General features: G+C 40.4%; 1 protein-coding gene across 15 annotated transcripts in view; it reads left to right on the forward strand.

Moving 5' to 3' along the window:
• The window catches only part of HP1BP3 (heterochromatin protein 1 binding protein 3), a 39,877-nt gene that overhangs the window by 8,588 nt on the left and 14,512 nt on the right, over nucleotides 1-16,777 (forward strand). For 12 of the 15 annotated variants that reach the window (XR_013995704.1, XR_013995705.1, XR_013995706.1 and 9 more), the window contains 5 exons: nucleotides 4,538-4,691; nucleotides 6,310-6,469; nucleotides 9,425-9,568; nucleotides 11,164-11,244; nucleotides 12,625-12,779. Coding sequence is in view for 12 of the 15 variants with exons in the window: in XM_081086937.1 (XP_080943063.1) it covers nucleotides 4,538-4,691; nucleotides 6,310-6,469; nucleotides 9,425-9,568; nucleotides 11,164-11,244; nucleotides 12,625-12,779 (694 nt within the window). In the remaining 3 variants the exon portion in view is untranslated. The remainder of the gene's footprint in view (nucleotides 1-4,537; nucleotides 4,692-6,309; nucleotides 6,470-9,424; nucleotides 9,569-11,163; nucleotides 11,245-12,624; nucleotides 12,780-16,777) is intronic. The other 3 variants (XM_081086930.1, XM_081086932.1, XM_081086931.1) reach the window with 1 other exon arrangement.

Here is a 16,777-nt window from a genome sequence, read left to right on the forward strand (position 1 = left end):
CCTGGTGGCCCATCTTGATCCATATTTGTTTAATAGGTAGATGAAGCCACTAAGTTACTAGTAACATCAATTTTCAGAATATAAGCTAGAGGGCTCCAGGTATAACGTATTAGAAAGGTCAACCAAGAATTTATAAAGAACCAGTAAGTCACTTCACAAATTGTATGTTTGTTTAATAATCTCTCTACCCCATTATAGTATTTTTATTTTGCACATGGAAATAATTAGATTTATATTTTAAATTTTATAAATCCTACATTTTACACAGAGGTACACATGATAGTATGAGTTGGAAACAATATCTAATACATAATCCATACTCAATATTGTTGAATGAACCTTTATTAAGCCATCAACCATTAAGCAATTATTCTTGAGAAAAGAATGTGAAATTTAGCCGAACTGATTGGCTCAGTGGATAGAGCGTCGGCCTGCGGACTCAAGGGTCCCGGGTTCGATTCCGGTCAAGGGCATGTACCTTGGTTGCAGGCACGTCCCCACTGGGGGGCATGCAGGAGGCAGCTGATCGATCTCTCTCATCGATGTTTCTGACTTTCTATCCCTCTCCCTTCTCTGTAAAAAATCAGTAAAATATATTTTTTAAAAAAAATGTGAAGTTTATAGCTCTATTACTACAGTAAAACCCAATAAACCATTCTTAGCTTTTCATCCTTTTTGGAGTAAGGAAATCTATAATAATAAAAGTGTAATATGCAAATTGACTGGACAGCTGTCTGGATGACCATGCTATGACACCCACTGGCTCTAGGCCAGCCAAGGTGAGTGTGATCCAATTGGTAGGGGGCCCAGCCATCGCGCCATGATCACCTGCAGAGGGAGGCTCAGGCCACCAACCAGTAGGTGGGCAGGGCCTCCCTCTGCAGGGGCAATCCATCTGGGAGCCCCAGCTGGATGGGTGGGGTCTACCTCTTTGGAACAATCGATTGTGGAGCCCTGCTATTGATTGCCCCAAAGAGGGAAGCCCAGGCTACCTGGCCAGCGGTGCTGCGGAAGGTAGGCGGGGCTATTGATCGCAAGGCTCCCAGACTGAGAAGGTGCAGGCCTGGCTGAAGGACCCTCCCCCACCCCCAAGTGCATGAATTTTGTGCACTGGGTCTCTAGTATATAAATAAATACACATGACTAATAGTGATTTTTTTTTAATATATTTTTATTGTTTTTTTACAGAGAGGAAGGGAGAGGGAGAGTTAGAAATATTGATGAGAGAGACATTGACCAGCTGTCTCCTGCATACTCCCCACTGGGGATGTGCCCGCAACCCAGGTACATGCCCTTGACCGGAATCGAACCTGGGACCTTTCAGTCCCCAGTCAGACACTCTATCCACTGAGCCAAACCGGTTAGGGCAATAGTGATTTTGTTTTTATTCTTGCAGCCAATTAGGTTGAAACATTGGGGAAAGGGGTAGTAAAAGGTAATCGTGATTAAGTGCATCTTGCACTTATCTGTATCACCAGATACCATCCTATCTAATAAAGAGGGAATATGCTAATTGACCCTCACACCATCTCAAAGATGGCGGCACCCACAGCCAATAAGGAGGGAATATGCTAATTGACTGCCACACCCTCAAAGATGGTGGCGCCCACAGCCACAAGAGGGCAGCGCGCAGTCCTCTCAGCCCCACCAGGGCGGCAGGTGCATAGCAAGGCTAGGCCCACCCCCAGGTGAGCCCGGCTGCTCTGTGCACCTGCCTTCAGAGTCCCCCAGTCCCCTCAGCCCCCCAGCCACCCAGGGCTGGCATGAGGCACAGGCAAGCCTCATATGGTGGCTGCCCAGCCACCCAGGGCCGCCCAAGGCTCAGGTAACCAGGACCGGCCAAGGCTTGCGCTGGCAGCAGTGGCAGCAGCAGAGGTGGTGGGGGTGTTGCCTTCCCCTGATCACCGGGTCACCTCCTGCCCCTGAAGGCTCCTGGACTGTGAGAGGGGTCAGGCTGGGCTGAGGAACCCCCCCTTCAGTGTATGAATTTTCATGCACCAGGCCTCTAGTCCTATACAATAGAAGCCTAATATGCTAAGTGTCTGGTCAGCCGTTCAACCAACCAAAGCATAATATGCTAATAATATGCTAAGACTGCTCATCCACTCACTATGACATGCACTGCCCACCAGGGGGCAGTCAGTCAACGGGTCGACCAGTCACTATGACCTGCACTGACCACCGGGCCACAGATGCTCTGACCAGTAGGTTAACACATTGTTTGCGGGTAGTTTTTATCGCGTGCTAACAGGTGGCGTGGGCCATTTTTGCAGTTGAATAGATTGATTACCGTTATACCTGGAAGTACATACATAATTCACCATTGTATGTGTTAGAGACCCAAATTTTGTCCTTTGGAATTCGTATATCTGCATGTTAGCATCCCTTTAGAGCAATAAAAAAGTATAAAAATAAACATATTTATATGTTACCCGCATTCTACCACTAGTCTATAAAAAACGTATTAATACGTGTCCCGCACTCTACTACCAGTCAACGTAAAATGTATAAATACGTTTCCCGCATACAATGTGTTAATTGGCTGCTGGGATTCAGCTGATCGGGACTGAGTGAGAGGGCCAGACACACCCTGGAGCCCTCCCTCGACCCTCCCCGGCCCTGATTGTGCACCAATGGGATCCCTGGGCCTGGCCTGCACCCTCTCGCAATCTGGGACCCCTTGGAGAAAGTTGGTGAGCTGGTTTTGGCCCGATCCCGCAGGCCAGGCCGAGGGACCCCACTGGTTCCCGAATTTGTGCACTGGGCCTCTAGTTGTAATGAAGTTCAAGCCTTACTACTTTGTGAAACAGTTCTAGAAGCAGCAGAGGAGCCCAAAGGAGGATGGGAATCACCCATGTAATAATACAAGTGCTAGTGTACAGACTTCCCCTAAAACATTTTATTTAGTCCTTATAACTCTTCGAAGTAAGGTTACTGAGACTTGGAGATGTGGAAGAACTTGCCCTGAGATATTAAACCGGCAAGTTATAAACACTGAACTTGAATCCAGGTGTGTTTCTATCTTAAGACCCTCAATTTTGGCTAAACATATATCAGAGGATTTTCAATTTACATGCAAGTCTAGTTGAAGAGCATAATCCCAGGATGAGATTTACAAATGTTAGTTGACCATCCTGAAATTTATGATTTAGAAATTTAATTTGAGAAACTAGAAACTCCTTTAGAATTGCATATATGTGATTTGGTTATAAGAAGGAAGTGGCATTTTAAAAAGTTCTCTTATTTATATTGAAGGCCATAAGGAAGCCTTCATCATTATGCAATAATTTGTATAATTTAAGTGATCAAACTTTTCAAATATATATTTTTGCTACGAGTCCTTTTCTTAAAAAAAAAAATATTTCAACTTATTTTTAGAGGGAGAGAGAAGAGAAAAAGAAACATCGATGTGAGAGCGGAACATCAATAGGCTGCCTCTTGTACACCCCCTACCAGGGACTGAGCCGAAACCTGGACATGTGCCCTGTGACCTTCTGGTGGTTTAGGAGTATGAGATGATGCCTAAACAACTGAGCCACACCAGCCAGGGTTTGAGTCCTTTTCTTTGAAGCCCCTGTTAGCCATTTCTTGGGGCTCTGTTTTATAGTAGTTCCTCAGAGACATGCTAACAGAAGACACACACAGCTGCAGACCTCAGCCTTCCCGCTCAGGCTTCTACTCTCGACTCAGTCATTTTACTTGGAAAGCACATGTTAAAAGTAGCCCTAACATGCATTAAGTCATGGCTCAGTGGGTGAGCGTCAGCCTATGAACCGGGAGGTCATGGTTTGATTCCTGGTCAGGGCACATGCCTGGGTTGCAGGCTCAATCCCCAGTGTGGGGCGTGCAGAAGGTGGTTGGCTGATCAATGATTCTCTTTTATCAATGTTTCTGTCTCTCCCTCTTCCTTCCTCTCTAAAAACATGTTTTAAAAAAAGAAGAAGAAGAAAATGGCCCAGCCAGCATGGCTCAGTAGTTGAGCATCAACCTGTGAACCAGGAAGTCACAGTTCAATGCCCGTTCAGAGCACATGCCCCAGTTGGGGGCTTAATCCCCAGTGGGGGACTAGCAGGAATCAGCTGATCAATAATTCTCTCTTATCATTGATGTTTTTATCTATCCCTCTCTATAATCAGTATATTTTTAAAAAGAGAAAGAAAATACATGTTAATTTTCTGTTACTTATTCCTTTACTAGACATTATCTGTTAAGTTATGAAATGGCTAATCTTTTAATTCTGGGTCTCATCATTAATATTGTAGATATTTTATTTGAGGTAAAATAAGTTTCTCTTTTATGTAATTTCCTGGTCTGTATCCACTTCTCGCACAATTGTCTGGATAAACACCTTGCATAGTCAACTTGAATGACATCAATAGGGAAAGAAAACTACTCTTAAGTCACTTGTTCATTTTAGAATCTATTGGTTAATTGGGACATTTGTCTTACATGTTTAATAAGATAAACCTTTACCCTTTTATTGACTCACAAGCTCTATTATGTCTACTTGGTGCAATTCTGCTCACCTGATTTTTAGAACCAGACATAAGTTCAGAGGAATCTGTCTCCACTGTAGAAGAACAAGAGAATGAAACTCCACCTGCTACATCTAGTGAGACAGAGCAGCCAAAGGGGGAACCTGAGAATGCAGAGAAGGAAGAAAACAAGTCCTCTGAGGAAACCAAAAAGGAGTAAGGAGTTACGCCTTGTTGCTATATGTAATTAAAGTATGTAAAAGGACTGTAGACAAGATTGTTTGGGTTTGTTTTTAAATATGTTTTTATTGATTTCAGAGAGAGGAAAGGGGAGAGAGAGGGGGATAGAAACATCAGTAATGAGAGAGAATCATCGATCGACTGTCTCCTGCATGCTCCCTACTGGGGATTGAGCCTGCAACCTGGGATGTACCCTGACTGGGAATAGAACCACGACCTCCTGGTTCATGGGTTGATTGATGCTCAACCACTGAGCCACACTGGCCGATCTGTAGACAAAATTGTTTTAAAGTGTCATAACATTGGTTTATGCTAGATACTTGCTTTTTTTTATGTTTTAGAATTACCGTTTGAAATAGGTTTATTATGTAGATGTATGGCCTATTAGAATATGTAATGGTTGTCAAAACAATGGTTTAGATCAGGGGTCCTCAAACTTTTTAAACGGGGGGCCAGTTCACTGTCCCTCAGACTGTTGGAGGGCCGGACTATAGTTTAAAAAAAAATTATGAACAAATTCCTGTGCACACTGCACGTATCTTATTTTGAAGTAAAAAAACAAAATGGGAACAAATACAATATTTGTATTTGCATGTGGCCCGCGGGCCGTAGTTTGAGGACCCCTGGTTTAGATAATCCAAAATTCATTCCTTTTGGCTTTGGAATGTGTTTTTGTGCTTATAATTCATTGTGGGAGTGTCTGATATTTTAAGCATTGACATAGTTTCAAATGAAACATTATTATAAAAATCTCACCTTGCCCTGGCCTATGTCCTCATTGGTTAGAGGTATCGGCCTTCGCACCAAAGGGTTACAGGTTTAATTCCTGGTAGGTGCAGGTTCTATCCCTGGCCCGGTTGGGGTGTGTGTGGGAGGAAACCAATTGATGTGTCTCTGTCATATCAATGTTTCTCTCCCTTCCTCTCTCCCCTATTCCCTTCTTCCCAAAAAATCAATGGCAAAAAAATATCCTTGGGTGAGGTTTAACAACAACAACAAAATCAGTTGGATTGGTGTCATCACGTGCCCCAAAAGTTTGCTGGTTTTATTCTGGGTTCTATCTCTCTCCCTCTCCCTTCCTCTCTAAAATAAATAAATAAATAAATCAAAATAAGGCCCAGGTTGCAGGCTTGATCCCCAGTAGGAAACGTGTAGGAGGCAGCTGAACAATGTTTTGTTCTCAGGTTGTTTGTCTCTCCCTTCCTGTCTAAAATCAGTTAAAAAAAAAAAAGATAATTTAGTAATAACTATACCTTTTAGATGTAATCCTCAGGGAATCCTTTATCCCAGTTACATGGGTATACATAAAATCTAGAAATTTTTGTTGTTAATCCTCACCCAAGGATATTTTCCCATTGATTTTTAGAGGACGTGGAAAGGAGAGCAGCACCACTTCGCAACACCAGCCAGGGCAGCACCCTATTTTTTTTTTTTAATGTTTTATTTAGTAAAATTTTGTTAAAATACCTGTCACCTTAGTGTGGAAGTAAAATAAAGCATTAATTTTTATCCTTCCCCCTTCTTTTTCTCTTTCTGACTTTATGCCCCTTTCTGGAAAGTTTATTTTGCACAATAACAATTCTTTATTTTAAAGAGAGAAAGATCAGTCTAAAGAAAAGGAGAAGAAAGTGAAAAAAACAATACCTTCTTGGGCTACTCTTTCTGCCAGTCAGCTCGCCAGGGCCCAGAGACAAACACCGATGGCCTCCTCCCCACGTCCTAAGATGGATGCGATCCTAACTGAGGCCATTAAGGCAAGTTTTTACTTCCAGAAATTTATTGTAGGTTTATTCTGTTCTTCTTTTGCTTATTTGGAAATGGTATACTCCTGTCCATCCAGACATCAGAAATGTTGCTCTGCTTCCTAAAAGAGAATAGAAGTAAACCATTTTGAAGTTTGTTTCTTATAATGTAATTATATTTGATGAGCACTTGTTTATTTTTTTTAAATTCAGATTTCCCATAGCAAGTTATTTTAAATATCTTTAGATTTTTCTTTTCGTTTACTGGTTGAGTATTGTTTTATTTGAAGGCTTAACGTGTTAATTCATTCAACAAATATTTAAGGGCTAACTTCTCTGTGTCAGGCAACTCTACAAATGATATAGTATAGAACAGGACAAAACAGGGCCCTTGCCCTTATGAAATCTAATGGTGGTTCAGGGTAACTGAATAATGTTGAGAACTTTGATCTTAAAAAAATATACCGTCTATCCTTAATTCCATTTTCAAAGATGAGTGTCTAATATTTAGTGGTTATCTTTCAAACCTGAGTTATAAGAAATTCTCTTACTACTATGCCTCATCACCTAGCCATTCCAAAATACTTGCAAAATGCTGTAATCCATTGACTTTAATTAGCTTATGTGATCATCAGATACGGTTTTATTTTAAATTTTTAAAAATATATTTTTCTTGCCCTGACCGGTTTGGCTCAGTGGATGGAGCGTCGGCCTGCTGACTGAGGGGTCCCAGGTTCGAGTCCAGTCAAGGGCATGTGCCTTGGTTGCGGGCACATCCCCAGTGGGGGGGGTGCAGGAGGCAGCTGATCGATGTTTCTCTCCCATCGATGTTTCTCTCCCATCGATGTTTCTGACTATCCCTCTCCCTTCCTCTCTGTAAAAAATCAATATATAGAAAAAGAAAAAGAAAAAAAATAGATATTTTTTTATTCTTGATTTCAGAGAGAGAGGAAGGGAGAGGGAGATAGAAAGAAACATCAGTGATGAGAGAGAATCATTGATCGCTGCCTTCTGCACGCCCCACACTGGGGATCGAGCCTGCAACCCGGGCATGTGCCCTGACCAAGAATCGAACCGTGACCTCTTGGTTCCTAGGTCGATGCTCAACCACTGAGCCACGCCAGTGGGCCTTATTTTAATTAATTTATTTATTTATTTTAGAGAGGAAGGGAGAGGGAGAGAGATAGAAACATCAATGATGAGAGAGAATCATTGATTGGCTGCCTTTTGCACGCCCCCAACTGGGGATCGAGCCTGCAACCCAGGCATGTGCCCTTGACTGGAATCGAACCTGGAACCCTCCAGTCCGCAGTCCGACGCTCTATCCACTGAGCTAAACCAGCTAGGACCTTATTTTAATTTTTAAGGTTATCTTTTAACCTGATCTTGCTATTTTTTGTGTAAACTTTTCTAGTTAATTTTGCTTTGTTTTATATGAGCCATAAACGTCTTCATTTTAGGTACCTTGTCCTTAGAGCTGAGCTAGAAATGGGGGCAGAGAGAGAGATCAATTTAACTGAGGGTGGTGTTTATAGGAAAGAGCAACCTGGAGGTCATTCTCAGAATTTGAGAAGACTGCACTGACACAAACTGGAAAAGGCTTTGTTTTCAGACTTCTCCCTGCACTCTTTCAAGAGTGCTCTCAACTCAGTAAGAAATCTTTCTTATTTTAGATAGCTTCATTATAGAGATCTCTTTTCTTTATGTTGCCTTTCTTCAAGGATTTCCCTTCAAGACCTCTCAGCCTAGGATTGGAGGAGTAGAATAGAATTACAGTGAGGACACAGAAGGGTCTGAAATTTTAAAATATTATAACAATATAATTAGATCTAAAGAATAGTTTGAATATGAGTATGCATATTCCATGCAGTGTAATAAATCATGGTTTTAGACCACTGGTAATATTTTCTGGATCAAACAAGATTCCTGATGTTTACTTCCATCTCATTGTCAGTCTGGAGAAGCAAGGGATTGTTTTAACATTAAAGAGTTCTTTTTTGGCCTATTTTCTTTCCTTTGTTTTTTAATAAGATCAGGAGTCAATAATAGGTTGTAATAGGTCAGAGACATTAACTTGAAGTAAGTGGACTCATATTAACAGAATTTCTTTTGTGTTGCACAATCTTTTCTTGTCTGAGTTGTTTTTCTTTATTGTCAAAGTGTGTAAGGTAACACTCAACCAAGTCTTTACCCAGTGAGAATGAGTATGCACTACATTTAGTTTATAGACAATGGCAACACAAAATTGTTAGACTAGCCCATGAGAGAAATAACAGGCGCTATTTAAGTGTGCTTCAAAATGTAAAGCATTTGAAAATATTTGCTGCCTTAAGTAACACAATGACCTGCTTAAGTCTTCCATGGGCATTAGTCAAATGAAATATAGATAAATAGAATGGAAATGGAAGAGGGCACGTTAAATTGCAATTTAATGCCCTGTTGTTATCTAAAATGCCCCTTAAGCTTTGCCACCTATAAATCCAGTTTTATGCCATTTATTCAGATTATCTTCACTTAGGTTCTCTGCCGACACTCACACAAAGCCTGCAGAGAAATACTGGTCTGGTGTACCAAAACTTATTCCATAAAATAGGTGAGATCTGTGATCCAGTGTTCTGCTTTCCTTGTTTTAATGCTAACGATTGTATTCTAAATATAAAATAGAATTAAAATGGAATGAGGTTCTTCATTAACACAAAATATTGTTCACGTGTTGTATCTTCTCTGGTATTTTGAACAATTTAATTTTAAAATATTGTTGCAGAAATATTTTAATTCTTCATTTCTCCACAGCCGTGATGAACTGAACGTACCTGAGATACTGTTCATTCGTTCCTGCCATTTTTTTCATCCATTATTAAGTTCACTTCCAAAATAATTTATTTTGAAAACCTGTGTAAGCCGCTCTGTTTAAAGAAAAGCAGTGAGTTGAAAGTAATGTGTATGGTTTGGTAAATCGTTTTCTAGGCATGCTTCCAGAAGAGTGGTGCATCAGTTGTTGCTATTCGAAAATATATCATCCATAAGTACCCTTCTCTGGAGTTGGAGAGAAGGGGCTACCTCCTTAAACAAGCACTGAAAAGAGAATTAAATAGAGGTGTCATCAAACAGGTATTACACAGTTGTTGGTAATAAGATCATTCCAACATATAAGTCCATATTTAGTAACATTTAGGCTTTTTATAACTTTTTTGTTAAGAATAAGTTAACTTGATGAAATGCTTAAGCTTAACCTAGTTTTACTATCTGAGACTAGGTTTCCAAATCACTGCCAGTTAACTAGTCTAGAGAGCAGAAGCAGTAGGATAGTGTAATTATTTTCTAGCTGCTTGTACATTTAATTGGATTTTCTTTGGAGGCTTTGTGCTGTAGATGAGAAGCAAGGTTAAAGAATCCTTTTATTACTGCAGCAAAATGATAATTGCTTTTGTCTTGGATTTGTTAGTTTTAAAGCCTTGCTAAACTAATATTGATTTCAAGCATAAATCTCTGTGATAATTTGCATAGTACATCAAAACATTAGAATCATGCAAATATAAAGCGAGAATGGACTTTACACCTTCTTCAGGGGGATGAAATAACTACCGAGGTCCCATGGGAGTGGCGAAGGTGGTTCTCTAAGGACCCAGGTCACTGCATTCCCAGAGTCCTCTTGCCTTTTTATCTTTCTGCCTAGATTGATTAATACAGACTTCTGTGCCACTCCGGCATTTAAACTCTTCGGGAACTTTCAACCAGTACTTAATTCCACCAGAATATATAGGTGTCTCCTGTGTGCCAGGTGCTTGTGGGACCCATCAGGGAAGAAAACAGATTTCTGCTGTGCGGAGCTTACATTCTAGCTTTCTCAAAATGTCAAACTGATATGTAAATGGGTCTTTAAAATAATCATCAATTAAAAGATATTATCTAACCAATATAATCAGAACCAAAGACCTGTCCTATATCACAGTGTATGTTAGCACAGTTGAGCTGGCTTTGTGTTTTTCTTTATGAAAATAATGGTTTGTAACTTATTCTTGCCTCGTAGCCTGACCCTCTGCTTGATGTTTATAAGCTGGAAACATTTCAGCTAGATTGCTATGTTCATAGTAGTGTGGGTAAAGCTAAAGTGTGGAGGACTCAGGGTAATGTAAATCAACTTTAAAGTTCTATGAAAGTGCTTTGTAAACTATGGAAAGGAAATATGTGGTATGACTTACATAACCTTTCCCATATATAGGAAAAATCTATAATGGGCAAACTGGGAGGCATTATGGCCTGAGATGAAGTAGGCTGTAAATTTTTGCCAAGTAGCTATCGCCCTTTCAAGACAAGATTTTTCATTTTCCCCAGCAGATTGTCCCTTCTTTCCATGGGACTTTTTTTTTTTTTTTTTTGGACCGGGGGAGTTTATAATAGACAATCTGGTATCACAATAGCATTCTTCCCCAAATTTGTAGATGAGGAAACAAAAGCTGAGGGTTTACAGGGTTGTTCAATATTAAATAGCTAGATAGTACCATAAATAGGATTCAGTCCTATCTTTTGACTAATCCATTGTTTGTTTGCTTCTCTCTGACAAGTTGAACAGCATTTTACATTAGTTCTTGTATTACTGTTTCCTGTAATTTGCTTATTAATCCGATATAAAGTTATAAATGTGAATACTAGAATAATTTAAAATAAAAATGTTGGTTATTACAATTAAATTTAATTTACTTTAGGTAAAAGGGAAGGGTGCTTCTGGGAGTTTTGTTGTGGTCCAGAAATCAAGAAAAACCCCTCAAAAATCCAGAAACAGAAAGGTAAGAAGACTATACTATAGTTTGATTGTACACGGGATACTGTTACTACTACTCAAAATAGCAACTTTGTGCCGTGCCCTGTACCACTTTTGCCTTTTTATTAAGTCCTAGAAAGGTTACAAGTAATTTACTCACTCTTGCCCACCTAGTGAACAGAATAGACAGTGTGCAAATCCAAGCACTCCAACCCCAGAGTCTGTGGACTCAACTGCCCTGTTAAGTTATGGGAAGCTGTATGAAATTATCCTGCTTTTTGTGAAATATAAACTATAAGAGACACACACAAAAACACCCCCAAAAAAAACACACCCTAAAAAATAAACTACAAGAGGCAAACAAGCATATTTCTACTCATTATTATATCCCAAAACTATTGTCAGAGCCAGTTTTTCTTCTCTTTCCTCCTCTCCAAGATACATAATTTCATTTATGGAAAGTATTCAGTAATAAAGTGAAATAACTATCCATGCCCTGGCTGGTTTGGCTCAGTGGATGGAGCATCAGCCTGTGGACTGAAGGGTCCCGGGTTGTATTCCGGTCAAGGGCATGTACCTTGGTTGCAGGCACATCCCCAGTGGGGGGTGTGCAGGAGGCAGCTGATCGATGTTTCTCTCGAATCGACGTTTCTAACTCTATATCCCTCTCCCTTCCTCTCTGTAAAAAAATCAATAAAATATATTAAAAAAATAACTGAGTTGGGGGGGGTGGCTATCCAGTATTTCCTCTATGTTAGTTGAAATAATGAATATTCCTCTATATCTTTATTTTCACAACTCTGAAAATTTTTGTACTTTTTTCATAAAACTGGCAAGCACTTTCAAAATGAACTGTGCAGTGCTTTTTGGTGCTCCATGATACTTTTTCATTGTTAATGAATTAAGGCCTTGGAATTCTTTTTTTAAAATTTATTTTTAATATATTTTTATTGATTTCAGAGAGAAAGGGGGAGAGAGAGAGACAGAGAGAGAAACATTAATGTTGAGAGAGAATCATTGATCATCTGCCTCCTGCAGGCCCCCTACTGGGGATCAAGCCCACAACCTAGGCTGTGTGCCCCGACAGGGAGTCAAACCAGGGAATCAAACCATGACCACCTGGTTCATAGGCCAATCCTCAACCACTGAGCAACACAGGCCAGGCCCGGTTTTTATTTTTATATGTATTTTTAACTCGCTTAATCTAAAATTTGAATCTTACATTGCCACACAAGTAAAATTACAGCACTGTGATATGATTTCTTTGAATGTGAAAAGAATGATAATTTTGAATTGGTTGGTTGATTTGGCAGCCAACTTAGAAAAAGCCTTTGAGTTGAATATAGAAGCATTTGTATCAAAAGCTCTACATTCTGTAATGGTAATTTTTGATATTATATTTCAGAACAGGAGCTCTGCAGTGGATCCAGAACCACAAGTAAAATTGGAGGATATCCTCCCACTGGCCTTTACTCGCCTTTGTGAACCTAAAGAAGCTTCCTACAGTCTCATCAGAAAATATGTGTCTCAGTATTACCCTAAACTTAGAGTGGATATCAGGTATGACCTGTTGGCCTGGATTTTAAAGCATAGATATTTGTTATTCCCTTAGCCCCTTTTCATGAGAAAGGAGAAAGATTAAATATTCAAAGGATTATTGTTAGCTAGGAATAAAACTTTTTTTGTGGATTTAATTTTTTGTCTCATTATGTGTTCTTTTTCATATCTCCATATGTAGTTTGTTTGTTTTTTTTGGAAACCCAAACTGCATGTTAACTTTTATAAGACACTCATAGAGTAACTTTTTTAAAAAATTGATTTCAGAGAGGAAGGGAGAGATAGAAACATCAGTGATGAGCGAGAATCATTGATCAGCTGCCTCCTGCATGCCGCGCACACTGAGGACCGAACCTGAAACCCGGGCATGTGCCCTTGATCGGAATCAAAACCAGGACCCTTCAGTCCCAGGCTGAAGCTCTACCCACTGAGTCATACTGGCTAGGGCAGCATTAAACTCTTAATGTCCTCTCATCTACTCATTTTTAAATTATTTTTTCTAGTTTTTTTTTATTGTGGTAAAATACACAAATATAAAATTTACCATCTTAACCATGGTAAATAAAAAAAAAAAAATTTTTTTTTATTGATTTCAGAGAGGAAGGGAGAGGGAGGGAGATAGAAACATCAGTGATGAGCGAGAATCATTGATAAGCTGCCTCCTGCACACCCTACAATTGGGGATCTAGCCCGAAACCCGTGCATGTGCCCTGACTGGGAATCCAAGGGTGACCTAGTTCATAGGTCCAATCTCAACCACTGAGCCATGCCGGCCAGCCCATCTTAACCATTTTTAAATGTACAGTTTTTAATGGTATTAAATCCTATGTAATCTAATACGCTAAGTGTCTGATTGTCGTTCAACCAATCAAAGCGTAATATGCTAATGATATGCAAAGGCCATTCAACTGCTTGCTATGACATGCACTGACCACAGGGGGTAGGTAAGTTGACTGGTAGGCTAGCTTGCTGCTGGGGTCGGGCCGATCGTGACTGAGATCGTGACTGAGTGAGACAATGGTGACTGGGCTGGACATGCCCTGGAGCCCTCCCAGCTGACCAACCACCCATGTTCCTCCCCCGATCATGCACCAGTGGGGTCCCTCTGCCTGGCCTGTGCCCTCTTGCAATCTGGGACCCCTTCAGAGATGTCGGAGAGCCGGTTTCGGCCCCATCCCACAGGCCAGGCTAAGGGACCCCACTGGTGCACGAATTTGTGCACTGGGCCTCTAGTGTATTCATAATGTGCTACCAACAGCACTATCCATCTGTAGAATTCTTTTTATCTTGTAAAATTGCAGCTTGGTACCTATTAAGCAAGAACTGCTCATTTTCTTTTCCTCCAGACCATGGTACCACCATTCTACCTTCTGTCTCTGATTTTGTAACCTGGTTCTTCCACTGCCTTGTTATGTGACTTTGGAGAAATTACTTGAGTTTTCTATGTCACTTAATTTCCCCTTCAGGAAAGTATGGGAAATAATAGTACCTGTTTCTTGGGGTTGTTGAGTTATTTATTTAGAACAGCACTTGGCACCATAGTACATGCAAAATGGTGTGTTATACATTAGAGAATTTTTCAGAAAAGAGCTGTGCCTAGGAGTTAGTAGTAAGTTAAAAACATGGGCATTGATTATGTCTAGACCAGGGGTCCTCAAACTACGGCCCGCGGGCCACATGCAAATACAAATATTGTATTTGTTCCCGTTTTGTTTTTTTACTTCAAAATAAGATATGTGCAGTGTGCATAGGAATTTGTTTATAGTTTTTTTTTTAAACTATAGTCCGGCCCTCCAATGGTCTGAGGGACAGTGAACTGGCCCCCTGTTTAAAAAGTTTGAGGACCCCTGGTCTAGACCAACGGTTCTCAACCTATGGGTTGCGACCCCTCTGGGGGTCGAACGACCCTTTCACAGGGGTCGCCTAAGACCATCGGAAAACACATATATAATTACATATTGTTTTTGTGATTAAGCACTATGCTTTAATTATATTCAATTTGTAACAATGAAAATACATCTTGCATATCAGATATTTACATGACGATTCATAACAGTAGCAAAATTACAGTTATGAAGTAGCAACGAAAATAATTTTATGGTTGGGGGTCACCACAACATGAGGAACTGTATTAAAGGGTCATGGCATTAGGAAGGTTGAGAACCACTGGTCTAGACGAATGTGTAGAATTAAGTGGGATGACAAAGGAGAAAAGGATGGGAAGGGAGCTTCATCAGAAAATGTCAGAGGCAGGGGTTGGCATTCTTTTTGGGGAACTGAAAGAAGCCTGGGTCTGACTGGATCTAGCTTAACAAGGGGTGGGAACCATATCACCAAAGGCTTTGGAGCTGGATTGAAGCATTTACACCTGACACCTGTTTTGTTGAGTAACATTAATAAAGATATATCTTGCCCTAGCCAGTTGTTCAGTGGTTAGAGCATCGGACTGCAGGGTCCTGGGTTCCATTCCGGCCAAGGGCATGTACCTCGGTTGCAGGCTTCTCCCCTGCCAGGGCTCATGCAGGAGGCAACCAATGGATGTGTTTCTCTCACATCGATATTTCTCTGTCTTTCCCTCTTCTACTCTCTCTAAAAATCAATGGAAAAATATCCTCAGGTAACGATTTTTTTAAATAAATAATAAAATAAAAATCTATGAAAAAAATATTCTTGGGTGAGGAGTAACAAAAATAAACAAATACCTTCGTAGGCATTTTGACCTTAGAGTGGAGTGCAGTGTGAAAACAGCAGCACAGTGCCCAGAAAGGAGGGCATGGTGGCTTGTGTTAAGGTTATGGCCGTGATTTGAGAGAGAGCCAATCTGAGAATCATTAAAGCAGTTGGTAAATAAGTTTTATCTGAAGATAGGAATGATAGAACTCTGAGTGAATGATGGGATTCTTGCCTAGGACAAGGTATATGCTAACATAATTTGTGCTGAAGGGAACTAATGTAACTGATACTCATTCCTGGAGCATTTGAACCCAGGTTAGGAAGATTCTTTTCAGACCAGTTATTTAATTTAATAAAAGAGTCAGGGTTTCAGTTTTTACTTAAGCTGTGATTGCCCCCATTAGAAATCAGCCTTTAAGCAATCTAACTTATAAAGCAAGTAAAAGAAAAATTTTCACAGTTAAATTATTCCCTCAGTTATGTTCCCAAAGCTCTTTGCCCATACTTTTACCCTAACTGTTATCATTCTCTACCATAATTATGTATTCATTATCTTCTAACTTCCTTGAGTTTAATGACCAGATCTATGTGTTTATTCTTGCATAACCATACTAAGTACCTAGTAAATGTTTGTGGAATGAACGACTTAAGAGAGTGTGTATGTTTTGGGTCTTAGCATAAATCATATTTCTCCTGAATGGAACCACACTGGCTTAGAAATTTTTTCATTGGGAGTTGTTTTTATTGGGAGTTTTTTCATTTGAAGTGTCAGGGGGTGTATAAGATTTGATGGTATAGTTCCTACTCTATAGCATCCTGTTAGAACATGGGGGATCCCTTCTACTCTTCTTCCCCAAGCATATGGATGATGCCATTAATGACTATTGCAACTCAGCTTGTAATACTTAGTGATTATAAAAATTCAAAATTGCCCAGCCAGTGTTGCTCAGTGGTTGAGCGTCAACCCATGCACCGAGAGGTCACCAGGTCAATTCCCTTTCAGGGCACATGCTGGGGTTTTAGGCTCGATCCCTAGTGGGGGGGGGGGGGGGGGGCGGGGCATGCAAGAGGTGGGCAATTGATGTTGATGTTTCTCTCTCATTGCTATTTCTGTCTCTCACTTTCCCTCTCTAAAAATCAATAAAAACACTTTTTAACAGAAGATTCAGCCTTAACCAGTTTTGCTCAGTGGATAGAGCTTCAGCCTGTGGACTGAAGGGTCCCAGGTTCGAATCCAGTCAAGGGCACGTACCTCAGTTGCAGGCTGACCCCCAGCAGCCACATAGGGGAGGCAATCAAATCAATGTTTCTCTCTCACTTCGTTTCTC

The sequence above is a fragment of the Myotis nattereri genome (genome assembly GCF_964212035.1).
Source record: "Myotis nattereri genome assembly, chromosome: 3".
Lineage (NCBI taxonomy): Eukaryota > Metazoa > Chordata > Mammalia > Chiroptera > Vespertilionidae > Myotis > Myotis nattereri.